Here is a 26538-nt window from a genome sequence, read left to right on the forward strand (position 1 = left end):
CGACGATCCTGTTCAAAGGCACACTGGCCAAACTCTAACAGGCCATAATCATATTGAACTGTACGTACTTAGTTTAGGATACCACTTAGACACGATTGTGTTGCAAATTATTGTCGGATTTGAGAGTTTTATAGCGTTTTTATTTTATTGAATGGAAACTATAAGGCCAAACCTACTAGCCAAATATGTATCAAAGAACCAAATAAAACTGATCATTTAAACAAATGAACAAACTTTAAAGTACTTAGTAGATAAAGATATCATGAGCAAACAATTAAACCCAGTCTAAATAAACAGTGCCAACTCCTCAAAGGCACGGTACATATAGCATCATGTTGTTGACATTTTCCACGTTACAAGATAGCATGTGATTAACGTTGTGTTTTGAAAATAATTTCAATACATTGTTTACGTTATCGAATGAGTCTCCTTAGCGTAATGATAACAAAGTAAAAAGCCGTCTGTATTTTCAAAATTTCGCATATCTGGAATCCTATTTACTAGGTCTTACCCGCAACTTCCCGATAATGGCCGAGTAGTGACGATTGACGGAACCATTATAATTTCGTTTGTGTTTTACAATCTTCTAGGCAGAAATAATCGCGTTTGTCAGGCAACTACAAAACTTATTTCGAAAACAAACAATATGCTTTATAGTTTTATTTGCCATGTCTTTCAAAGGAATAATTTTCATGTTACTTTCTTATAATGTACAAACTGTGCCCTCCACTCATTCAATAGTTACTTTACATTGCCAATTTGAAGAGTGCTTTGTTTATGAGTGTCAGCTGAAAACACGTAGATTAAAATTGTTACTGGGTGTCAGAATGACTTCTTTTTATTATTCGTTAGGATGCTTCAATTTCGTGTTGCCTCAAAAATGTCTGTGCTAAGATGGCAACTTTTTAGCATTTAAACAAGTTTGTCATACGAATTTGGAACAAACCTGAACATGTCCTTCCGTCGCCCGATAAACTATACCCGCTTCTACACGAGCACCTAAATGAACCTTCTGTGTTGGTACATGTGTGGCTACATCTTGCTGTGCCGGAACTACATTCGTTAACGTCTGCAATGAAATGGTCAGATCAAATTGTAAGCGATAAAGATAAGACGCAAGAGTACATTGTGTCGTTTGACAATTTGAAAGTTCCAGTAATGATGGTCGTTTTTTCAATTTAATCGGTGTCAATGGTATTGTTTTTTGAATATAGCCTGAAATAAAAGCTAATGATTCTTTATATGTTTTACAACTTAAACTGCGCTGAGCCTCCTAGAACCGTACGTAGAATTAATATCATATATTAAAGGCCATGGACCAAGGGCCAATAGAAAAAATACTAAAATCCATGCGAATTGCATTCTGGGTTCCATATAAACCTGATGATGTAAGGAAGTATTGTCAGAGGTCGACGTTCGCGGATTTGTGAATATTATTTCCCAACGAATTTGTGTCACTTGTATTAAAGCATATTGGTTTGCTTTGTTCATTGAGCATCTAAACTCGTTTTGGTATTTGAAGAAGGATATTAAGTTAAAAAAGAAATCAGCAGGATGTAAACCATGTAGGCTTTGGTATATCTAATTATCATAATAATAGGTAAAGTGAACAAACCTGAACATGTTCTGCCATCGCTTGATAAGTTATAGCCGCTTCTACATGAGCATCTGAACGATCCTTGTGTGTTTATACATGTGTGGTTACATCTCGCTGTGCCGGAACTACATTCGTTAACGTCTGCAATGAAATGGCCAGATCAAATTGTAAGCGATAAAGATAAGACGCAAGAGTACATTGTGTCGTTTGGCAATTTGAAACTTCCAGTAATTATGGCTGTTTTTTTTTAAATTTGATCGGTGTCAATGGTATTGTTTTGTTTTACAAAATAGCCTGCAACTAATGGACAATTAATTGATACTGTATATGTTTTACAATTTAAACTGCGCTGAGCCTCCTAGAACCGTACGTAGAATTAATATAATATATTAAAGGCCATGGACCAAGGGCCAATAGAAAAAATACTAAAATCCATGCGAATTGCATTCTGGGTTCCGTATAAACTTGATGATGTAAGGAAGTATTGTCAGAGGTCGACGTTCGCGGATTTTGTGAATATTATTTCCCAACGAATTTGTGTCACTTGTATTAAAGCATATTGGTTTGCTTTGTTCGTTGAGCATCTAAACTCGTTTTGGTATTCGAAGAAGGGTATTAAGTTAAAAAAGAAATCTGCAGGATGTAAACAATGTAAGCTTTGGTATATCTAATTATCATAATAATAGGTAAAGTGAACAAACCTGAACATGTTCTGCCATCGCTTGATAAGTTATAGCCGCTTCTACATGAGCATCTGAACGAACCTTGTGTGTTTATACATGTGTGGTTACATCTCGCTGTGCCGGAACTACATTCGTTAACGTCTGCAATGAAATGGCCAGATCAAATTGTAAGCGATAAAGATAAGACGCAAGAGTACATTGTGTCGTTTGGCAATTTGAAACTTCCAGTAATTATGGCTGTTTTTTAATTTTGATCGGTGTCAATGGTATTGTTTTGTTTTACAAAATAGCCTGCAACTAATGGACAATTGATACTTTATATGTTTTACAATTTAAACTGCGCTGAGCCTCCTAGAACCGTACGTAGAATTAATATCATATATTAAAGGCCATGGACCAAGGGCCAATAGAAAAAATACTAAAATCCATGCGAATTGCATTCTGGGTTCCGTATAAACCTGATGATGTAAGGAAGTATTGTCAGAGGTCGACGTTCGCGGATTTTGTGAATATTATTTCCCAACGAATTTGTGTCACTTGTATTAAAGCATATTGGTTTGCTTTGTTCGTTGAGCATCTAAACTCGTTTTGGTATTCGAAGAATGGGTAATAAGTTAAAAAAGAAATCTGCAGGATGTAAACAATGTAAGCTTTGGTATATCTAATTATCATAATAATAGGTAAAGTGAACAAACCTGAACATGTTCTGCCATCGCTTGATAAGTTATAGCCGCTTCTACATGAGCATCTGAACGATCCTTGTGTGTTTATACATGTGTGGTTACATCTCGCTGTGCCGGAACTACATTCGTTAACGTCTGCAATGAAATGGCCAGATCAAATTGTAAGCGATAAAGATAAGACGCAGGAGTACATTGTGTCGTTTGGCAATTTGAAACTTCCAGTAATTATGGTTGTTTTTTTAATTTGATCGGTGTCAATGGTATTGTTTTGTTTTACAAAATAGCCTGCAACTAATGGACAATTGATACTTTATATGCTTTACAATTTAAACTGCGCTGAGCCTCCTAGAACAGTACGTAGAATTAATATCATATATTAAAGGCCATGGACCAAGGGCCAATAGAAAAAATACTAAAATCCATCCGAATTGCATTCTGGGTTCCGTATAAACCTGATGATGTAAGGAAGTATTGTCAGAGGTCGACGTTCGCGGATTTTGTGAATATTATTTCCCAACGAATTTGTGTCACTTGTATTAAAGCATATTGGTTTGCTTTGTTCGTTGAGCATCTAAACTCGTTTTGGTATTCGAAGAATGGGTATTAAGTTAAAAAAGAAATCTGCAGGATGTAAACAATGTAAGCTTTGGTATATCTAATTATCATAATAATAGGTAAAGTGAACAAACCTGAACATGATCTGCCGTCGCTTGATAAGTTATAGCCGCTTCTACATGAGCATCTGAACGATCCTTGTGTGTTTATACATGTGTGGTTACATCTCGCTGTGCCGGAACTACATTCGTTAACGTCTGCAATGAAATGGCCAGATCAAATTGTAAGCGATAAAGATAAGACGCAGGAGTACATTGTGTTGTTTGGCAATTTGAAACTTCCAGTAATTATGGCTGTTTTTTAAATTTGATCGGTGTGATTGGTATTGTTTTGTTTTACAAAATAGCCTGCAACTAATGGACAATTGATACTTTATATGTTTTACAATTTAAACTGCGCTGAGCCTCCTAGAACCGTACGTAGAATTAATATCATATATTAAAGGCCATGGACCAAGGGCCAATAGAAAAAATACTAAAATCCATGCGAATTGCATTCTGGGTTCCGTATAAACCTGATGATGTAAGGAAGTATTGTCAGAGGTCGACGTTCGCGGATTTTGTGAATATTATTTCCCAACGAATTTGTGTCACTTGTATTAAAGCATATTGGTTTGCTTTGTTCGTTGAGCATCTAAACTCGTTTTGGTATTCGAAGAAGGGTATTAAGTTAAAAAAGAAATCTGCAGGATGTAAACAATGTAAGCTTTGGTATATCTAATTATCATAATAATAGGTAAAGTGAACAAACCTGAACATGTTCTGCCATCGCTTGATAAGTTATAGCCGCTTCTACATGAGCATCTGAACGATCCTTGTGTGTTTATACATGTGTGGTTACATCTCGCTCTGCCAGAACTACACTCGTTTATATCTGGAATGTTATACAAGAAAGTATTTGGATTAAATGGTTAAGTGATTGGAGTGTGTATAGCATAGTTAATCTAATTGTGTCTATTTTCCAAAACTATCAAATGTCAGTATTATTCAATGTTGACCAGCTGTGTACAATATAAATTTCCACAGTTACATCTCCACTTTATCTTTATTAAGGATTGTTGGGAGAAGAGTGAGGTTTGTGCACATAAACTGGTTTAACCCCCCAGTAAATTTACATTTTATTGACCGTTCCATGGTGGTACCTAACAATTCTTGATAAACATTCCTATTTTTTATATACATTTGGTTTATTGGAAAAACATATACAGTAGGCATAAGCCCATGAGTACAGTATACAAATACAATTGTTAGTACATTCATATTGTTGGCGATGAGTAGTATGTACATGTAGTAAGATAAAGGGAAAGGAGAGTAACTTGCAATACAATATATAATTATTTCAGGCAGACCTCAATGTTTAAGGTTTAGAAAGGCTTATGTATAGCACTTACTTATATCCAAACCGCTTTGCAGCGGTTTAAGAAGTACTTTCTTCTAATATCTTCGATGTCCTCTAAGTTTTCAAGATAACATCTTAAATGTTGTTTTATTAACATCCTTCACCTTTTATCTTTAAATAGAAATCAAACCTTGTGCTTAGGAATATTTTAAAGTGCAGAGATGTTATCACACCTTAATTGTTTGGTAACAAACCATAACATGTTCTGCCGTCGCTCGATAACCAATAACCGCTTCTACAAGAGCACCTGAATGAACCTTGTGTGTTGATACATGCTTGGCTACAGCTCGCTGTGCCGGAACTACATTCGTTAATATCTGGAATGAAATGGTCAGAGCAAACCGATTTAGATAAATATAAGACACACAATGGTATATTTTGTCATTTGACCTTTCGAAATCAACAGTTAGGATGGCCGTTCTTTAATTTAATCAGTGATCGCGGTATATTTGTTTTTCCAAATATATCATGCTACGAATTAATCTTTATATATATTACCCCAAGACATTGAATACAAAAATAAACGGAACCTTGAAACAACAGCACAAAACTCCACAACACAGTGAATACAAACTCAATACAAATTTAAGGATGTTAATCAAAAATTGTTTAAAAGTCATACTACAGTTATTGTTTTAAATTCAACACAATCTGCCTTAGCAAATTAAAAAAAACTAACTGTGTGATTAAAGAGTTTCATTATGAAAAGCATCATTGTATTTAAACTGGGAACAGGGAAAACATTATTAAAAATAAAAACACAACATATCTTCAAAACAAATCCAAATGAATACCCAAAGTAAAACTTTGAAACAAAGTGACATCACAAGCTGAAACATTCCTTGCAAGCCAAAAAGATTTTAAAGATAACACGAATCTGCAAAATTTAATAAAATCAAAGGACTGAAAGCTTAGGACGCAATATTCAACTTTTATGAGGAATTCATCATCAGAAACCAGAAAAAAAGTACTCTTCAAAGTATTGCCGTTAAATTTACGGTTGAAATAAGATCCAAGATATTCATGAAGTCTGCTCGACTACCTGCTGGAATCGTTTTAATTAAACGATTTTCTTTCAAACAAAATCACTTTAAAACTCGGTTGGAGTAATAATCAGCAAATAAAGACTAATATTGAACTTTGATATAATATCATAATGAACATTAACAAATTTGAGAAAGTTTTCCTTAATTTAGGGTATCTGAAACCCTATTTTAGAAGTTGGAGTTGTGAATCTAAATAGGATGCTTTTAGATTGGGTGTATTTTATTTATTAAGTTGCAATTGTGAAGGGTATATCGAGTTAATATTATCAATAAATAACTGCTTTTCCAAACGAACAACATCGTCAATACATCTAAAAGAATTATTGAACTTACTACAAGGGCAATATCTCCAGACTTAGATATTGTCAAAATATATTCACTGTTTTAGCAGTATAAAAAGGTCATCTAATAAAGATGCATAGTTAGCACCCATTGAAATGCTTATTGATTGTTTATAAACATGTACATACTTTCAGAAAAGAAGTATTAAGAACAAAGTTAATACTTTAATGACATCTTTGCATGTCCAATAAATATATTTATCTGATCGATCATTGGTTAAAAATGTTTATTTTTATCATTAACTGGCATATAAGTAGTTTTCTCCCTGGCAAATACTTTTCGGTGAAAGGGGTCAATTTGTTTGTAATTAAATCCTGTGGAATAGATTTACAAGCGTTGAGATGTCATAAGTACTAAGCACTGAGGCCTTATATCGTCTACTTTCAATATCATAAACTACTTTTAAAGAATTGTTAATGGACCAAAATTAACTCCAGAGTTCTTATAAACTTTATTACTATTTTTTCACATGCATCTTAATCGCAGTTAAACAGGAAATAAGTAAAACCGAATCCTGTTAAGAAGAACAAAAAAAGCATTAAATGGAATTTAATATAAATCGTGATGTATACGTTGTTTTTGCATTTTAGGTAACCAGTGTATTGTTGGAATGTTTTTATGATAATCATACAACTCAGATTGAAACTGAACTTTAGAATCAATATGATTTTTATAAATCCGTTTTTTATTAAATTCGCTAGGAAGATTGTTACTCCTCAATGATTATATAAACATAATATAAGCGTCAAGCTATAATTACATTATACGCTGCTGTGCCTTCTGGAGCGAATACCAATTTCTTATGTAAGGTTTTGATATCCATACTCGGTTTTGAAGTTATCGAAATAGACTTAGGGGAGGGGGAGGGGGGGGGGGGGGGGAGGATTATGGATGATTGTTAAAATAGTCTTCTTTCTTTTCTATTAGGGACGATATTTTATTCATCCACGGCATTAACGCAACACATTCAAGCTCAACTCTTTCATACAAACTTTGGCAATATTAATAAAGTTTCTGTCAATCATAGTTTACATATACGGAAATTAATTTCAGATGCAATCCTGTATTAAGGACCTTTAGATAGCAGTTTTCTTTGGAGATTGGTTTCAAAAAACTTAAAATCTCCATTAGCAATATGTCCAACAGCGTCGTTGCGGTACACAGAGTCAATACACGAAATCTCACTAAAAAAGGCAGAAATGTCATCTTATGCCACTACTTGGTAAAAGTTTGATATGAAATTTCGAATATTAATTGATAATTATAACATTTTATTGGCACTTCGTTATTCTTAAAGTATTGCGAAATGCGTTTGTCTACATGTTTAGTTTTAGATTAACCTTTTAGTTAAAGTCTATACACTTGTTGCTAAAGGAAGTTTTAATACGATATATGATGCGTGTATCAACAGTAGGATGAAGTTTATGCTTTTTATAACCGTTAATAATACAAGCACATTCATACATTGGATCTGTTTTTAAAATTATATGTTTTCCGCTTCCTTATCCAGTTAGCGTAAAGAGGTAACTGAAAGGGAACATAAAGTAGAAAGAAGTCGACGTTGCCCTTAAGTAACAGAATATTATCACACTTACACTGCTCGATATCAATTGTTCGACGTTGTTTCCTTTTTATGTTTCAATAAATTCACTTATCATATGATCTTGTTTTATGCTTTCCATCTTAAAACTATATCATATTATAGTATGTGATTTAAAATCAACCTAAAACCATGTTTTAATTAATCTCCAATATTGTTTATTTAGTATTACTTTTAGATGAATTATAATAATTAATGACTTTTTATGAACATTCCTACATATGTGATCATAAGGTAATTTACGGCTTTTATGTGGTCATGATAATTGTTTACTGTTAACTGTTATTTCATGGTGCCGGACACCTGACCAGGCAAGTGTTTATTATAAAAGTGTTGGATCTCAAACAGGTTTGAAAGGTTTTCTCACTAATATTCATTCTTTTTAGTTATCAATGATTAAATGCTCTTATAAGTTTTTTAACCAATGAACGTTTGTTTTCAAGCTTTTGGTGAACAGTGGGCAATAATGATATATGTTCAATTTGATTTTGTGTTCTGGCGTTGAAAATTCTAAAACTTGTATTGTAACATTTCATTTGGAGGGAACATCATAATGAATGAATTTGCTTCTTTTATTTTTATTCTAATTGTGTTGCACTTGAGATTCAAATTAGTTGTCATTTGAGAATTGATGTTGCTGGATATTTAGATGGTATTGTAACAAATTATTTAATATTTATTAACGTTTCAGCATAAGCATGGTACATGTAGTTAGGGTACTTTGCATACTTTGATAAGATTTACCTTTTGCGTTTTATTTTTATTAAGAATTATTAGCATAAGAGTGAGGTTTGTGCACATAAACTGGTTTAAACCCCCAGTAAATTTACATTTTACTGACCGTTCCAAGGCGGTACCTAACAATTCTTGATAACATACCAATTATATATATATATATATAGTATTTATGCACTGTGCTGTTTGTAGAGGTTTGTGCTATGTTTCTTGTTTGTGATTTTGTGTTCTTTGTCTTTGGCGTTTGCCCATTGCCACTAAACCGGGTTTATGTTTAAACCTTTTGCTACTGAGCATGTTTCTGTAGCTTTTTGTATATATATTAGGTGAGAGGTTGTTGATGTCAGTATCATAGTCTTTATTGCACCTCTTCTCCTTCTTTTTGCAATTTTGCTGCCGTCCTATAACATATTTTAAACGGTCTCTCCAATGTATCATGTAGTCGGTGATGAAAAGTGAAAAAAATTCCGGCTGATGAAATTTGTTAATTTTGTTATCTGTTAAAGGTCTTTTCGGTGGTGCAGAAAAACAAATTCAGTAGTACTAAATAAATTGTTTGTTCATTCTTATTATGCCCATTCTCACTAGCAGTTGGATTTACTTCTGACAACAAATAAAGTGAATGTAAAGAAGCAACACTATCTGACTAGTACAATGTACTAAATCCTTTTGCATAAACAAGGTATTCAACAAGGCTACGATTATGTGAACTAACGTTCTCAGTCTATGTAAAACTGGAAATTATGACAACATTAAAAACTGCGCTGAGTATTCAATGTTGACAAGCTATGTACTATATAAATTTCTACAGAGTTACACTTCCACTTAAACTGTGAGCCGATTGCAGCAAATAAATTTGTACCTGAACATTTTGTTCCGGAAAATCCAGTACGACATCTGCACGTGTCTGGGGCTGTACATGTTCCGCCATTTGGGCAACTGTTTGATCCGTAACAGATTGCTGAAAGGGAGGAAAATATTGGTAACCTCTCAAATATACCTAAAGTGATCTAAATTCGTTATATAAAAACCGTGGTTTAAAATATCGTATGCAAATTGAATTTCAATATTATTTGCAATGAAAACTTTTAAGTCAACAATTTGATGAATTGTGCTTATTTAACACAATTTAGTTATATTGCATTACATAACTTAAACGAAAAATATTGTTTTGACCTATTTGTTTATGTATTTTTTTCATTGCGATAAAACAATGACGTCATACTTTGGTCTATCGGGATCAGGTAATCATACTAACGATTGAAGTCGGACTATACACCTAATGAATTGTGGAAATCTTACAATAAATGTTTTTCTCGAAATGCAAAAGGACTGTTTTCGTAAGAATAATTTGGATAAAGTTAAATCTTCCCAAGACTTGTATCAAAAAATGTTGAATGGTTTAACAAGTACATACGTTGAGCGCAATTCAACCCGTTATATCCGGTACAACACTTGCTGCTTTGACTGCACTGCTTGTAGCAGGTATCTGAAGCCGATCTGTCATAATAAAAGAAAAAATTAAAATCTACCGGTGAAGCCAAGAAGCTAAGCATTTAATCTTGGCCTAAAGCTACATATACAAGACCACAAGACACACATCGACTGACTAAATGGCAAAAGACAAAGAAAAGAAAAAATTAGCACAAATTTAGTTTTTTTATAAGAAAAGGCATTTAATGTGAACGTATATGCCTTTGATATCTGTTCAACCTAATAACATCTTTATTCAAGTTATTTAGCTTAACCTTTGGCTGTTGCTTTGTTTGGCCAATATGTGAATACATTGTTTACCGTTAAACAGGAACTTTTTATGTGTATGCTACTTGGCCCGTCGCATTCATTCATTGTAATTGGAGTATTTGAATGCCTGGTGACATTCTTTTATTTGGATATTATGTGAAAGGAGTGGATGTGAAGAGAAAGATTTGTTGTCAAGCTGTTATTACTTTATCTATAATGTGCTTTGGTCATTTATTTTACATATATGAAATCAGTAATCAGTTCCTGTTCCAACAACACCAATATTATTTGGGTTCACCACACATCAAAGTTAAGCATTATTGCAAATGATAAAGTTGATGACAAACTCAATTATATTTCGGATTTTGATGTAATTAAATGTCAATTTTATCCTGTTATTTGCTCACAGACAGTCCACTAAAAAATTTTGTTAATAAGGAAAGAAGACCACGTGATGTTTATCTACAGTCTGGTGGTCATGTGCAGGATAAGCACAGAGGCAAAGGGAATCTGCCAGAAAATCTACATATTGCACAAAGGTCATGCGCGCTTACCCACCAGCAAATGCTGAAATATATGCAGCATTGAACGATAGTGAAATCCATTTCTGTTGTGAATGACAAAATCTCACTTACAACAGAAATGAACTCTGTCTTAGCCGGTGCAGCCTAAAACGCTATTTTTAATACCTCAATGAATTAACTCCATTGAACATTTCGCGATTGTTTGTTAACATTCGTGATCTTGAACCATATGACCTGTGTAGTCTATGACTGATCAAAGTTAATTCACATTTTTATGTTTTTAATTGATATTGACGTATTTAAATATAACTACTTTGACTATAAAGGTATTGAAAAAAATGAACAGTTTTGGGAACTGTTTAGGGGCGCATTTAATCATATTTACATTATTTTCCAACGTCAACAGGAAAAAAAAAGTTGTCCTCATTAATTTTAAAGATACTTTATAATCTTAAGGTATTTTATAGTGTTTTGATAAAAAAAGTTACATGTTGAATATAATACACGGTTAGTTCCGTGGATGGAGAAATCTTTTCTGGCTAGGCTGCAGATAAATTCCTCCGCCTTGCCAGATAAACTTTCGCTATTCACGGTACTAACCGCGTATTCTCTATGTATATATTAAAGGGCATAACAATGTGATACGTTATAACATTACCTTAATTTAATAAAATAATCACAAAAAGAAAAATTCAAACAAAAAACATATTTTGAACAATTTTCCTTTTTGTCGAAACGTGCCGCTCAAAGTCATAGGGTGTATAAGAAGTGTTTAAGAGACCTAAAGCAAACAGTTTTTGTCGTTTTTGTTAATATAAACAAGTACGCAGGTCAAAATTGCGTATGTGCCGTTAATGAATCATGACATACATATGAACACCCATCCACACACGTGAGCTTGTTTAAAGACACACGGATAAAAGGTGGCATAAAACACAACAGAAATCGTTATGAATAAATATAAAGCACTTTTGATTGAAAGATTAGTGAACAAGTGAGTTCAGTCATCAAAACATATGTGTCTGTATTCTTTATTGTTTTATTAAAACCATACGTTATATCTGTATTTATCTTTTAAAACTATTTTGCTACGGCAAAATAATGATCTTATGGTGTTTTAGAAATACTATATAAGATAATATATATTAAATTTTGATTCATTTGAAAGGAGTTGTTGTCATTATACATGTAAGTCTTAGATTTGAACCTCTAAAAACATCATTAAAGCATATTGTTTGATGTTGTATTGATCTTACAATTATTTGTCCTACGATAGTTATTGCGTTAGGCATGATAAGCTTTGTAAGAAGAGCTTAAAATGATGAACAAAATCCACATCGCCACTAACCCTTCAATAACTCGTGAAATATCTACCTGTATCTTCTACATCTTGACAGCCACAACCAGCCACAACTTGTGTAGTAGGTAGTTTTACGGTAACAACTGTATGAACATGTAGTGTACTGAGTACAATAACCGCCTTCACATCCACTGAAAGACAAGAATGCAAAGTAATTTAATGGAACTCCGTGTTCAAATATTTGGTGAATAAGCGAATAATATCAACTATGTCCGATTAAGACTAGATTATATATTAACTATTTGTATTTATATATATAATCCAGAATTATTTCGGAGATTGTCATAAAACTATTCATGTCATAATCTATTTATTGAAATAATATCAAAAACAGGACTAGGTAGCGCGAAGCGCATATACATTTGGATTTTGGATATGCATCTAATATGTAAACAAAAACAATATTTTACTTCACTTTAAAGTTTGATTTTGTGACTTGTCATGGACTTGAAATGCCAATGCATAAGTTTACCAATTGGCACCTGATATGTTGACACTAAGGCGTAAAAATCCATTTTTGAGTAAAGGTTTAAAGAGTGAGATTTTAGACGCATAAAGATAATAGATACAAATGATGCTTTTATAACCACTACTAAACAAACCCTTTTCGAAATATTCTATACACATGAGATTAAGGAGAAATTTGAAATACTAAAGACCTGAACGGGATTGAACCTAGTACTTTTAACTCTTAGTTCGACATGTTTACCAGTTGCCAATACAATACAATGATCATTGAAACTTTTTTCTTAAAAATGTCATAAAGAATTATAACGAGACACACTTAGAATTGTTACAGTTTTGCTTTGTTAGTTAAGGTTTTATACTTATTTCCCATGTATGCATTTATCACAAGCCATGCAACGTTTTAACGACAATTATGCATTTAATATATCTACTGAAGAATTGTAGTTTATGAACACCAATACGACACATTCAATTAAACGAGGGACTTACTTCGAAAAAACCCTACTTATATAACAGAAAGCAGAAAGTGTGCTTTGTCTGTTATAATCGACGTATCGCGTGAAAGTTTAAATAAAAACTTACCGTATGTATAAAATACCAACACTACAAAGAAACAACACTTTTGCATACATTATGCCGCGCGATATGAAGGAAAGAAAAACGTTTGTTCATATATAAGATTAGCTGGAGGAATTTAATATTCCATTCGATTGTTTGCATCCAATCATTTTAAAGTGTAACAAGGAAGAATACTTTCCTATTTAATGTGTCACAATGGAACTGTTCACGATATTGTAAACAAGTATTGTGTGTTTCAGTACAAATGCTCCGTTGTCTCGACTTCATTATCTGATTGGTAAGCGGTAGTAAACATCGTTACAAAAGACCGTGTCAGCTAAACTAGGATTATCAAGGTATATCAGGAAAATAAATAAACTGTTTTTCAGTCTTGAGCACGTAACGACTTTTAAACAAGAAAGTAAATAAGCTCAGTAAACCAAAATAAACGTTTAAATATGAAATGCTACTAAATAGACAAGGTTAATGAACTTAAAACATTTAGATGCATATAGCTTTTAATTATTTTAAGACTAAATTAAGTTGTTTGTTTATTGTTCTTCGTTTATATATATTTGTTCTATGAAAAACACAATAGAGTATATGATGTTTACTGTTTTACATAAAATATACTTTTTAAGGTTCAATGACAATTATGCAATGTCACATGTAATGATTTATAATGTTCTGAATATTTTTTATGTATCAATATTTATACAGTTAAGCTAGATAATGAGGTACAAAAATATCTGTTTAGCGCTCTAGAGTACCAGTGTTTCCTATCTTCAAAACAGTGCATGGTGAATGTTTAAGTTGGTTTAAAACACGTAATAAAACCCTTATTCTATGAAGAGTAGAATTATAAACGGAATTTTAAGGGGGAAAATGCGCTTTATAAGTTCGTAATGCTTAATGCATATCATACATTTAAAGCTCAACTCAACTCAACTTAACATCTTTTTCCCCCATGGCTGGAGATATTTATAGTATATACAAACATTGATAGACATAGAACATAAATAATATTATATATACAATAATAGTACAGCTAAAAATTATAGCATATTGGTGTCAAAATATTTATACAAATATTGTAGGATATAGCTTCATATCTTAGTATAAATAAGAAGCTTATATTCTACATGCAAATACAATTAGACTATTTGACTTCCATGATAGTAATGTCGTTTGGGATCCGCCGCTTGGATGCAGAAATCTTGTCGAAACGAAATACAAGAGATTTACAGCAGCGAGTTATGGCATACATAATATTGTCTATGTTAGAAATATAACGTGAGCATGGATTAATTGATAAGTATAATCCATAAATTGCCTAGAAGTTTTATATGAAATATGTCATTATTTTGAATGGTCGTTCCAGCCTAGACTAAACAGAACATTGTAAAGCTTGGATTTTACTAAGGAATAATCAGTAAAAGTATCTGTTTAAACAGCGTGTTAAAAAAACTAAAACATAATTTCAAGAAAAAGATGACGTGTTGATCTATTTCCAGTTGTGGCTCGATTAGAGCCCCTAAAACCTTTAAACACCAGGTAAGACTGTCCAGAGAAGAAATAATTTCACAAAAGTCGTGGTTGAAAGTTTCTTTTAGCTGATTTGTAAAATTTGTTTTTTTCGACTAGTGTAGTTTTACATTCGCATATAACATGCGTCAGTTCTTCCTGGTTTATCCCGTCACATTTAATGCAAGTTCTGGTCTCAAGCACAGCTGATCTCACCCGAATTTTGCTTTAAATCTAAGAGTCTCCCTGAATACACTTTAACTTGAAACAGAGTATACTATAGAAGGCGAGACTACAGGATGGATGATTCGAAACAATATAAAGGCACAGTCATTCGCGGTGCGATTTTCCCAGCAGTTGAGCTCTAATAGTTTGACTGAGTTATTAACAATCCTTTTCCATGTCGTTTTAGGTTGTAAATGAAATGATGCGGTAAGGTACTCATTATGTATAAATTGCAAATTTTACTTAAGGAGTATTCTGCATATGTCTTCCAAATACATACAAGATTTTCTGATGAAAATCACTTTTGTTATACAATGTTGAGACAAACTTAAAATTTTACACAAAAACATCAGTTTGAGTTTATCGATTGGCTACAGAGGTGGGTATCCGAGCATGGATTCCGACATATCAGATCTGACTTGCGATTGAAAACCTTGCACTTTCTTTGCCACAAAGTGTTGAAATCGATCGACTGTTTTTGTGTCAATTACGGTCATGTTATTCCAAATTTCAGAGCCGTAAAGTGTTATCGGGACTTTTATCTTCTGGTAAAAGCTGCATGAAACGAGAGGACCTACTCCATAAGAATGGACACCCTACCGACTATAGATAATAGGGCATTTTTCGTTTTTTGAACGCGTTGTCTTATGCGTCCGTGCAGTTTTAAGTCTGAATCCTGCAGTATACCTGAGTAGTGGAAGTGACTTGTTGAATGATACGCTCTCCGTACAAAATAAGTATTTGAGTGACGCTGCGGCGTGGTGAAAATACTATTACATCAGATTTGTTGACATTCACTTCTATGTTCCAACGTTGGCAATACGAGTAGACAATATCGACCATACACTGGAGGTCGTTGGGACAAAAAGCGACGAGTGATATATCGTCTGCAAAAGCGGGACTTCCGAAATTCACAGACAGAAGTTGAGCCCCATGAATGGTAAATGTATAATGAAGACGAAAGTATCCAGAACACTGAACACATGAACTCTATTATAAATATTGCATACGCTGTTTATTTCTAAACTTAGTTCGCATAGTATTTGCGACTTCTACAAGTATGAAATTTAATCAATTATCAAGTACAACATATCACATATATAGTGTATTTAAAAAATAAAATTGAATCGGATAAATTAACTGCTTGACATTGAAAATAGGTTTTGGGACGATTGAGGCTGGCATTGGAGGCATACATATGACCAATGACTTTAACATATAATATTATCATTTTTATGATTATAATCGCTCACAGAACGTAATTTTCAACGTAGTTGTTCCAATTAATCATGATGTGAAATTATAGGAAGCGTTTAAGTAGCGACAATTATGCGCGTTTAGGGAACTTCTGGACATTCAATTTGTTCCCTTAAAGCCATAAGTCAACTTAATCATAGTAATGCAAAATATAGGCTTCGATTAATATAAATAAAACACAAAAGTTACACATAAATGATTTCCAGCCAATACGTTTCTCTTATGACACTAGTTTTTTTCATGAAGAATATATTCAGATCGGCTTCTGTCAACAAAAATCGCCATTTATTGCGGTTGTATATGCCGGGTCGCGTGACCCAATACGGAATCAAACGGATTCCATTTCCGGTCCATCAAAGCCTTGACATCGGGATCGGTGTTGGGAAGGGGGGGGGGATTTAAGTACACTTATATGTGTTATAACTGTATTTTTTGTAAATACTGGTTATGCATATCTATTGTTGATGTTTGACAACATTTGATGTTCAGCACAATTGAGTGAGAAGTACAAAGTGGGGTTGTTATTTCAACCTAAAATGCCTTAATTACTATTTAAAGGCCATACAATAGAATTTATTCATGGGTCAGCCTAGAAGAACTGTTTTTCTATGTAATTTATCAATGGCAAATAAACTTTTCGACATTTTTATGCAAGCACTGGTCTGCACCTTGGAAATGGACACACGCCCTGGGTTTACCTAGGAAATGGACACAATCACTGGGTTGTACCCACGGACTGGACACAAGCAATTGGTTGTACCCAGGGACCGGACACAAGTACTGGTTTGTAACCAGGAAATGGACACAGGCACTGGTTTGTACCCAAAAAATGGACACAAGCACTGTTGTGTACCCATAAAATGGACACAGGCACTGGTCTGTACCCAGGAAATGCACACAAGCACTGATGTGTACTTTGATAATCGACACACGCACCGGTTTGTACCCAGGAAATGAAAGCAAGCACTGGACTGTGCCCAGGAAATGGACACAAGCACTGGGTTGTACTGAGGAAACGGACACAAGCACTAAGTTGTACCCAGGTACTAGACACAGGCACTGGTTTGCAAACAGGAAATGGACGCAAGCACTGGTCTGTACCCACAAAATGGACACAAGCAATGGTTTGTACCAAGAAATAGAAACAAGCACTGGTTTGAACCCAGGAAATGGACACAAGCACTGGCTTGTACCAAGGGACTTGACACAAACACTGGAATGCAACCAGGAAATGGACTCAAACACTGGTCTGTAGCCAGGAAATGGACACAAGCACTGGTATGTACTCGGATAATGGACATAAGCACTCGTTTGTACCCAGAAATCGAAGCAAGCACTGGTCTGTACCCAGGAAATGGACTCCAGCACTGTGTTATACATAGGAATGGGACACAAGCTCTGGTGTGTATACTGAAAATTTCCACAAGTATTTGTTATACCCAGATAATGGACACAAGCACTGGTTTCTACCCAGATTATTGGCAAGAGAACTTGTTTGTCTCAGAGAATGGATGCCAGATAATAGACACGAGGACTGCTTTTCCTCAGTAAGCGGTCACCAGCAATGGTTTGTACCAAGGAAACGTTACCAACGATGATTATAACGCGACGTTCGATAACAAAATGCGATAATACGAAGTACGATATTGATTATGCGATGTACTCTCATGTTTACACCATCGTACTGTCACATTTTCACCATCGTAATATCGTAATAACACGTTTTGTTATCGTAGTAAAATCTTACTTTCGCCTCTTCATCATCGTACTGTCGCTGTTTCATCATCGCCTACCAGTTTCCGTGGGGACGTCTTTAGAAAAAGAATTTCAAAGTAAATATTACATGTATTAAGTTCATACACGAATATAAAACAGAAAATGATGATAACACTTTGTTAAGAATAGAGTTTAATGGATATTCAAATAAATGTGAACATGTTCACACTCTTGTCTTATTACATTTTGTAAACATATGTGAAAGTTTATTTTTTTAACAATACTATATCACATATACAGTTAAACACCGTTAATCCGAAGTTGTAGGGACCCAACGAATTATTTCGAAATAAAGGTGTTTCGGATTAACAATTTTCCGTAAATGACAGCGTTCGCGAATTATAGATGACGTTAAATACTAAGTCATGAAAATTGCAATGTCGGTTACCCGTTACCAATACGATACACTCGGTTTGAGTTATATTTCTTATATAAAACTATTTGTTAATTGATTGCTTAATAATTGACAAATAATTCGTTATTATACTTATAAAACAAAATGACAGCACATGCATGAATCTGATGACATTTTTGAATGGTATTCAGGTTGCGTTAACCAGCAATTATATACTACATCACCGAAATGAATCGCTCATTTTCTGACATCGATGTTTGTAACATACGCGTGCTCAAAGTTATTCTTTAACAAGCGCTAATTGTGCTCCATTGTCACCTCAGGCCGATGCCCGAGTGCATTCGCAGTAAGGTGTGAAAAACTATGACACGATCAGGTTCGAATTAAGAATTGATAAATAGGTGTGAAATACCAAATCGGGACCGTTATTTTTACTTCGGAATAGCGATTATTTCGGAAAAGCGATTTCGGATTAAAGACCAAAAATTCAGTTAAACAAAGAAGGAGAAAAATCGGAACCGAAAAATAAATTCGAAATAGCGATAATTTCGGATAAACGGTGTTCAGAATAGCCGTGTCAACTGTATAACGATATATCCTAACAAAAATACTTCCATTGCATAAGTAATTCCTTTGTGTCATGATTATTTCAAGCTGTGTAATAAATGAATGGTGAACTTTTTGGAACAAAATCTTTGATTTGGAAATTAGTGAAAATGGGAGCATGTGACATTAGAATGTATTAAAGCCATGCATATAGTAACATATACTATGATGATTTAGAACAACTTGTACGAGTGAAAGTGAATATCGTGAATTAAGCTTAATATGTGTATGATAATTTACAGTGAATTTCACTTTTGCGACAGTCTAAATTGACAATTTATTGACTTAAGTATAGAACCATAGTGACAAACAATCAGTGATCTTATTGAAGTGATCATTATCTGGCTACATGTTGTGTGAAACTTTGTTAAGTTAATATTGACAATAGCTGAAGTGAAATTTGATGACAGTGGCAGTGAATATGAATTATAACATCAGACATTCATCCATCCAAGGTTAACCATGTTTTGTGGCGTGGATGAAGAAAATAAAATATGCTGGAATAGCTACATGTTTGAGCTGGAGATACTTATGGTTGGAGAAATGTTTGGTGAAGCAGAAATATTTTATGGAATAATAAGTATCTTCAATGGCCGAGAGTTTAGATTATAAGTATCTTCCATGGTCGAGAGTGTAAGATAGGTTCATCACGACCCGAGCGTAGGGTGTTTTGCGGAAATGAGGTTATCTTACACGAGCGGCTATGGTAGATGCTTTTTCTCCCGCCTCAGTTAAACAAAATAAAGTAAAAAAAAAAAAAAATTGCTGAAACTCTTTTGTGTGTAGTGAAAATAAATGCGTATGGATATGTGATAACTTATGGTTGTCATGAATTCAGACTAGTATGTTAAATCGGTCTTTAAATAGTTCTGAGGTGAGTGCAGCATCTTTTCATGAATGCTGCGTGAAAACTTAATTATGATGCCATTTAATTAAGTAGCATTCTAAATATTGCCGGAAGAAAAGGTTTCTATGATGCTCCAGACTACAGTCTTCAACAAGGGAGGTAATTACAATGTGATTACCATTAAAAAAGAGTTCCATACGGGTACTTGTTGATTTTTTGAATTTCTTACATGGTTAAATTTTTAGATTTACTTATATGAGGTGGGATAAAGGTTCACCCCAACCAAAGCGTAGAATTTTAAGCGGTAACGAGGTTTACCGAGTTTCTACAGAACACCCTGCGCGAGGGTTGGGATGAATCTTACACGAGCGGCTATGATGGATTTCCTTTTATCCCACCTCAGAAAAAATAATTTGGATATAAATATGGCCACAAGACAAGGTTATGGACGACGGTCTTCAACAAAGAATGTGATTGTGTGATCACAATAAAAGGAGATCCATACGGGTACTTATTTCATCTTTTGAATTATGGGAAGTTTAAGTAAGAGTTGCGAAGATTAGAAGCTGACATGAAAGAGGAAGAGAAAATATGAAAGTGACCCTTTCTTGATGTAAGATACGACTTATGAATAGAATGGCTACTAAAACTAATATTAAAAACAAACATGAATATTGTTTTAATAACAATTAGTTCAACGTTGATTATAAGGCATTATAACAACAAAAAACGACTTAGTAATAGAATGGCTACTAAGACATATATTAGACACAACAATGTATACTGTTTTAATTACAAGTAGTTTAACGTTGATTATAAGGCATTATAACAACAAAATGGCGATTTTGAATTGAATGATTTGGCGTTTATGCTCCTGCTGCCTCGACCAATTGGATCGCCAGACGGTTTCTCATTTTATCATTTAGAAAGCCTTCAACGAAATATAAGCTTCTTTTCAGTCATGATTAGGTTCCATTAAATGAGTTAATGCGCGCTGGCAAGTGTTATGTCTTTTTGTTGTTGTACTAAACTATACTCAAACAACGCACTATAATCGAAGTAACAATGTCAAATAAACACAGACTGTATTCGCTTAAACTAACCGAAGAATGTCTTTGAGCTCAAAAGTTGGTCAACAGATTTGAATTCGGCAGCTATGCAGATGATTCGGAAGGCACTTTTCTCGATTTTGTAACAGCCGAGGACATCTGGAAAAGAAATATTTGGTATAGTGAGTAAATTTGCTGTTATAGAACTATAGTGTAGTTACTATTACTGTGCGTTTCAAAGTTGTTATTAAACGTCGTTTCTTACGGACAAGTGTGTTTTGTAATACTGAAGACGCCAGCATATTTTGTTATTATTTTCTTAATGCATGCGGTCTACTTATCGTAATAAAATGGTATTTCAGAGGTTGGTAAACGAATTCCTTTGTCTACTTAGTAATTTTATATTTAGTTTCCACAAAATATTGTCGTTTTCTACGTTGTGATAGAAAAAAAAAAGATTTTTTTGAAAGGTATACAAATCACGCTACAATATTTTCATATTCCATCATTTTGTTCTCTTTGAAAAAAAATGAACCCCGTTAGCCCGATTTCGCTTGCTCGAATTCCTCGTAGGCTCGAACTAGATGTAAAAGACCAAATAACTTGTACTGTAGGTAAACAATCCCTCTCGCCTCAGGTTTTTGTGTTGTTGTTTTTTCGCCAACGGGGTTCGACATATAAATGAAAGCTACAGGGGCTTACACAGCAAACCTAGGCAGAGATTCCGACTAAAGTGCACGTGATCAAGACGCTGTTTCTAAACAACTGACCTTGAAGTATTCTACTATAATCAGTGTCAGAATTCCTTCAACATGAATAGATCTTCTACATATTAAATTGCAATGTGCTGTCCCCTAATCAATCCTCTTTGTTTGTTATATGCTTTTTAGCGAGTCTGTATGTGTATTTTCAAATATCGATTGCTTAGATAAGTGTTACAATATAGATCCAAGTAGAGGAACTCGATTAGTTGATTGTTACTAATCAAGATTATTAAGTTTGCAATTATATTGGCATGCTGTGTACTTTTGCTAACAAAATATGATTAATCCAGTACCAATTTCATTTCAGAAGCATTCGTTTCCACTTTTGATGAAAGCCACCTCGTACGCCTGGTTTTGAACGCGTCCTGCACCTTCATCAAAGAATCAAACATGATTTTAATATGCATAGAATGCATACTTTTGATAGATATTTAAACCCTTTATTGTTGGTGTTTGAACAAACAGCGAGCTTAACAGGCTCTGTACGTATTCCGTAAAGATCAGAAAGATCGAAATAGGCAGTTTATTACGAATTTTATCCAAAAAATGATATTCTAGAAAAGATCTGGTTAAAAACAAGTAAGTTAACGTTTTCCACACATGACAAATCAAATGTCTTTCTTTGATAATATGCCCAGTGAGTTGTACTGCAGATGAATATACAAGTATTTGCATTTCATAGCAATTTAAAAAACACTATTCTGCTATTTTAGACCTGCATATAGATTATATAAAAGTGAAACTTCATACTTTCCTATCCAGCATGCACTGAACTATAAAGATAAGGGCTCCCTGAAAATAGAAATTAAAATGCAAACTAAAAAAACGTATTTTAAAGCAATGAAACAACACGACATGGACAATCCAAAGATTGAGATGATACTTAAGATGATGTTCGTTCAATGACGCATTGCTTATAAACCAAACTTAATGGACGAAAAACAGCAAACACAATATTATCAAAAACCTATTGTCAACGCTTAGAACGTTTTGCTAAATGATTTTCCGTGTTTAGCTCGAGCTAGCCGTTAACCCATAGACTGTTTATTTCTTTTCAGCGTTTATTTTCTAAAAAAAACATATATTTTGAAAACCGGTTTACCTGCAGAATGTCGTGTATGTTTAACTGTATACTGTTTTATGTGTTACTAAACCTATTGTATGTGTATCTTCCGAAAAGGCTTACTATAGAAGTTGATTCGAGTACCTTAAGACGTTTTATGTCTACCTGTTGGCAGCTGTATGTTTACATACACACTAGTGTACGTGGACCTTTATACTGTGGTAAGTGTAGACTGGTGTACGTATATTTGTAGGGAGGTACAGGTACCTGCATGATACTGTTCGTGTAAGTGCAAAATACCTGCGATATAGTGCACATGTACCTGTAGACTGTTAAATATGACAAAGAGGTATTGAAACACGACAGTTTCTCTGTTGACAGCGAACACTCCGAACAGCCAAGTGATCCCGAAAACTGGCAGCAAGACACACATGCTTCGTATCCCGGTCCTGTAATAGATCACAACTATAGATTGTCAGTTCGGAAAACCAATCATAGGGTCACCATTTTGAGTTTGAAATGCACTCGTTTTTCATACTATTTTTTAATGCAATTATTTAATTATTACACGCAATTGGCGAATCATTTTTAAGTGCTCTTTCGCAGCACACTTTTCAAGATCTTTGAAATTAATCGACACTTCTTTTATTGCACTGCAGTTGAGCTTTCCATTTTAACCCCACCAAAACGATGGTGCACCTTGTATTTCACACAATATCAATAATCAACACATTCGTATAAAAAATGTTTGCAGATTAATTTGTACGAACAAACATATTCCATGGCAACCATTAAACAAAACGTTTAGCATTTATATTTAAGACCGGTAAAACGTTAAATTTGGTGAAACATAATGTGTGTTATTCCGACAAGTTAAGCTAGGGTTTACCAGAACTTTCGTTGATAATACTTGATTATTTGCCAATTCTGAACGATAAAATATGGAAAAACGATATTATCTACATATTCAATTCATGAACATCAAAATAAATAGAGCAACGAAATAAATAAATGAACTTTCTTCATTTTGTCAGCAATTTCTTTCTTCGACATGATGGAAGTTCCAAACAAACTTTTGATGACAGCAACCGTGATAATTGAGTTAACCTATAACAGAAATAAAATATATAACTTCATGAAACCAAAAGAGAATATTGATTTCAATATACAATGTACTTATTATGTCATTTGAAATTAAATGACCAAAACTCAAGCTATTACTGATACTGAAGGTATATAAATCAAATGAGTATTTAGTTTTAAAGGCCATTAAATGGTATTTATTTAAGGGTCAACGTAGACATACTGTTAATATATTAACATTATTTTTCTATGTAATGTTTACATTTCAATTAAACGAAATCTGAACTCATAATAACGACCAGTCAAGTCCAAGTCTAAACTCAGACTTAGTAAATTACGTTAATAAAAATCAAGAATTATTTTAATTCAATTCATTTTACAAAAATAAATGATTATAATTGTACAACCTCAAATACTTTATTGATCTCAGTATTGACGTTTAATGCTAAAGGATGGTATTTCTACAATACATATGAAGTATCAATGTCTATAGTGCTAAAGAAATTGACATTTTCGACCCCTGTGACTTTGACCTTTGGTCCAATGACCCAAAATTGTACCTGGGTAATTTAGTTAATATGTTCTTATACTATGACTCCTGATCTATCTAAGTGACATAGGCTGTTGTATGACGTATTTGTATTAACACTTTTACTATTGTTCTATTTCTTTTAAATGTTACACATTAAACATTCGATTTTGCTTTGAGGGGGGGGGGGGGGGGGTAAATGTACACAACTGAATTTTCACACGTATTTGTGACGTATTCGTCTATTTGAAAAATACGGTTCAAAGGAGCTCTACAAAGATAGAGAAGTAAATAAAAAAGTAGAACATTGAAACCCGATGTAAAAGGCATTGCTCTTTGGAGTAAATGAAATATATACATAATAATTATATACTTATGTATATAAAACCGTTGGAAAATATGGCTTTAAGTAAAATAGTTCCGGATATCATTCTTTGGTAAGTACTTTTAAAATATGTAAAAGCAATCTTAAAAAAAATCCAATTGATAATGTTTTGAATGAACTTCCGTAAATATGCATTTTTTTGCTAATCGTATGGAAACATTTTAAGAACATACGATTTTACCGTTAAACATTTTGTCTAAAATACATAATTATAACAAAGTACATTGCATGTTGTTCTAATTATGATGCACCTTCATCGCTGCCTTTCATAGTTCGTCGACATACAATAAATTTACACAACATTGATTGAATAAAGTCGAAATCTGTAAATCAATTAGCGGCTCTATAGTTGCTATTTTTGAAACGAGGCATAAGGATTTTCTTATTTAATCAGTTTGACCCCATAAGCCGGTTCCCGGTAAAACATATTAAAAAACTGAATGAGTCAATAACTTACACCTATTATTGCCAATGTCGTTCCAGCAAAGGTCCAGATAAGTCCTGTATCAATGCTCAGCCAGCAGCTAGAAAGAGAAAATTCAAGAAAATAGTTCCTATAACATAGCGAAGTGAAGCACGACATGAAAGGGTTAGGTCGACGAAGGCTCATTTTAAGACCCGTAATTACGCAAAAGATAGGAACTTTTTATTTGTGCTTTAAAACTATGTTAGGATAAAACATATGTCTTATAGAAGCCAAATATATACACAATGTGTTCTGTTTCACACCAGCTTGACCAAATATTGACCCAACGTCTTGGGACCCTCTATTTTGGTAACACAAGCACATTGAACTACTCTGGGTGGCTGGCATGACCAGATAAAGGCGATATGACACCCTTGTTTGCAAAGACCTTATAAAGAAAATAGGTTTAGAGGGTGAACATTTACGAGTTTGCCATTTAATTCCAATTGTCACGAATTTGATAAAAACAGTTAATGCATATCTTACCATCAAAATTATTTAATTTGCATACTTATGCATCGTAAGGATGGGGTCACTATAAAAAAATAATTGCATTCTGCACCTCATTTACGTCAAGTATTTCTTAATTAATAAATGAAAGAGAAGATAATAGTACCTATATTTGCATTATTTGAGTAAAAGTTTGTATATTAGCATAAGGTTTAAAACACCAATGTACCTTTTATATCTTGGAGAACATTTGGTGCCAAATATTAACCCTAGTGAACTGACCCCTATATTATACATGATTTGATCCTTCTGTTGACCTACTTACAATTGATCATTTCCATATCCTTCTAGCCTAAATACTGCAGCCGAAATAATCACAATTACCAACGGCACTCCTGAAAAAGTGTAATATTTCAATTAAAGTGACGATCTTATTTAAAATTTTACATACACAGGTATACCAAACATACAATTTGAGTGATGAACTTTAACTACGTACTAAATGATTCATTTATTCAAAATATAAATTTCTTATAACAAGATTGTAACCATGTTAATAAAAGCTGAAAACGCAAAAATAGTAAATGAGTGGTGAGTGCTTAAAGATTTACAGTGATCAACTATCGTCTCATAAGGTAGAAATACCATATTTTCTGCACCTTTCTTTAAAATGAAACACAGTATTCTTCATAACAACCACTGCTTTCGATATGTATTCATTCTTTTCGGTAAATTAAAACAATTGCATTAATTGTGGTTAATCTTGTTTGGGAGTAAGAGTGCATCTTTAAAATGTAGTACATAACT

General features: G+C 33.6%; 3 protein-coding genes across 8 annotated transcripts in view; all 3 read right to left on the reverse strand.

The window, feature by feature from the left end:
* Positions 1 to 13502, reverse strand: part of LOC128234467 (fibrillin-3-like) — a 36224-nt gene extending 22722 nt beyond the window's left edge. For 3 of the 6 annotated variants that reach the window (XM_052948721.1, XM_052948720.1, XM_052948725.1), the window contains exons 1-11: positions 13377 to 13502; positions 12341 to 12457; positions 10117 to 10199; positions 9562 to 9660; positions 5171 to 5293; positions 4329 to 4451; positions 3653 to 3775; positions 2976 to 3098; positions 2299 to 2421; positions 1616 to 1738; positions 947 to 1069 (exon numbers count right to left, since the gene is read on the reverse strand). In XM_052948721.1, the coding sequence (XP_052804681.1) occupies positions 947 to 1069; positions 1616 to 1738; positions 2299 to 2421; positions 2976 to 3098; positions 3653 to 3775; positions 4329 to 4451; positions 5171 to 5293; positions 9562 to 9660; positions 10117 to 10199; positions 12341 to 12457; positions 13377 to 13426 (1210 nt within the window). In that variant the 5' untranslated portion in view covers positions 13427 to 13502. The remainder of the gene's footprint in view (positions 1 to 946; positions 1070 to 1615; positions 1739 to 2298; positions 2422 to 2975; positions 3099 to 3652; positions 3776 to 4328; positions 4452 to 5170; positions 5294 to 9561; positions 9661 to 10116; positions 10200 to 12340; positions 12458 to 13376) is intronic. The other 3 variants (XM_052948723.1, XM_052948722.1, XM_052948724.1) reach the window with 3 other exon arrangements.
* A 4808-nt stretch (positions 13503 to 18310) lies between these two features.
* On the reverse strand, positions 18311 to 23261 carry LOC128234479 (adhesion G-protein coupled receptor D1-like). The gene is made up of 4 exons (XM_052948741.1): positions 23141 to 23261; positions 22506 to 22547; positions 22049 to 22126; positions 18311 to 21150 (listed from the first exon to the last, which is right to left on the reverse strand). Exons 1-4 carry the CDS (start codon positions 23249 to 23251, stop codon positions 21097 to 21099), a joined length of 285 nt encoding a protein of 94 aa, XP_052804701.1. The 5' UTR covers positions 23252 to 23261; the 3' UTR covers positions 18311 to 21096.
* A 202-nt stretch (positions 23262 to 23463) lies between these two features.
* LOC128235492 (fibrillin-3-like) overlaps positions 23464 to 26538 on the reverse strand; it is a 35016-nt gene continuing 31941 nt past the window's right edge. The window contains exons 38-41 of the mRNA XM_052950306.1: positions 26057 to 26126; positions 25273 to 25339; positions 23836 to 23925; positions 23464 to 23517 (exon numbers count right to left, since the gene is read on the reverse strand). Coding sequence (XP_052806266.1) covers positions 23464 to 23517; positions 23836 to 23925; positions 25273 to 25339; positions 26057 to 26126 — 281 coding nt within the window. The remainder of the gene's footprint in view (positions 23518 to 23835; positions 23926 to 25272; positions 25340 to 26056; positions 26127 to 26538) is intronic.

The sequence above is a fragment of the Mya arenaria genome, chromosome 5 (genome assembly GCF_026914265.1).
Source record: "Mya arenaria isolate MELC-2E11 chromosome 5, ASM2691426v1".
NCBI lineage: Eukaryota > Metazoa > Mollusca > Bivalvia > Myida > Myidae > Mya > Mya arenaria.

What these genes read in the sequence shown, in the direction of transcription:
- LOC128234479 (XM_052948741.1), bottom strand. Translation starts at nt 23,251, where the DNA reads ATGTGTGTCTTGCTGCCAGTTTTCGGGATCACTTGGCTGTTCGGAGTG. An exon ending in TCATATTTAACAGTCTACAG is followed by an intron (nt 22,548 to 23,140) that starts GTACATGTGCAC and finishes TTCTATTTTCAG; the next exon opens with GGAGCCCTTATCTTTATAGT. An exon ending in ATGCTTCTGAAATGAAATTG is followed by an intron (nt 21,151 to 22,048) that starts GTACTGGATTAA and finishes TTTCTTTTCCAG; the next exon opens with ATGTCCTCGGCTGTTACAAA.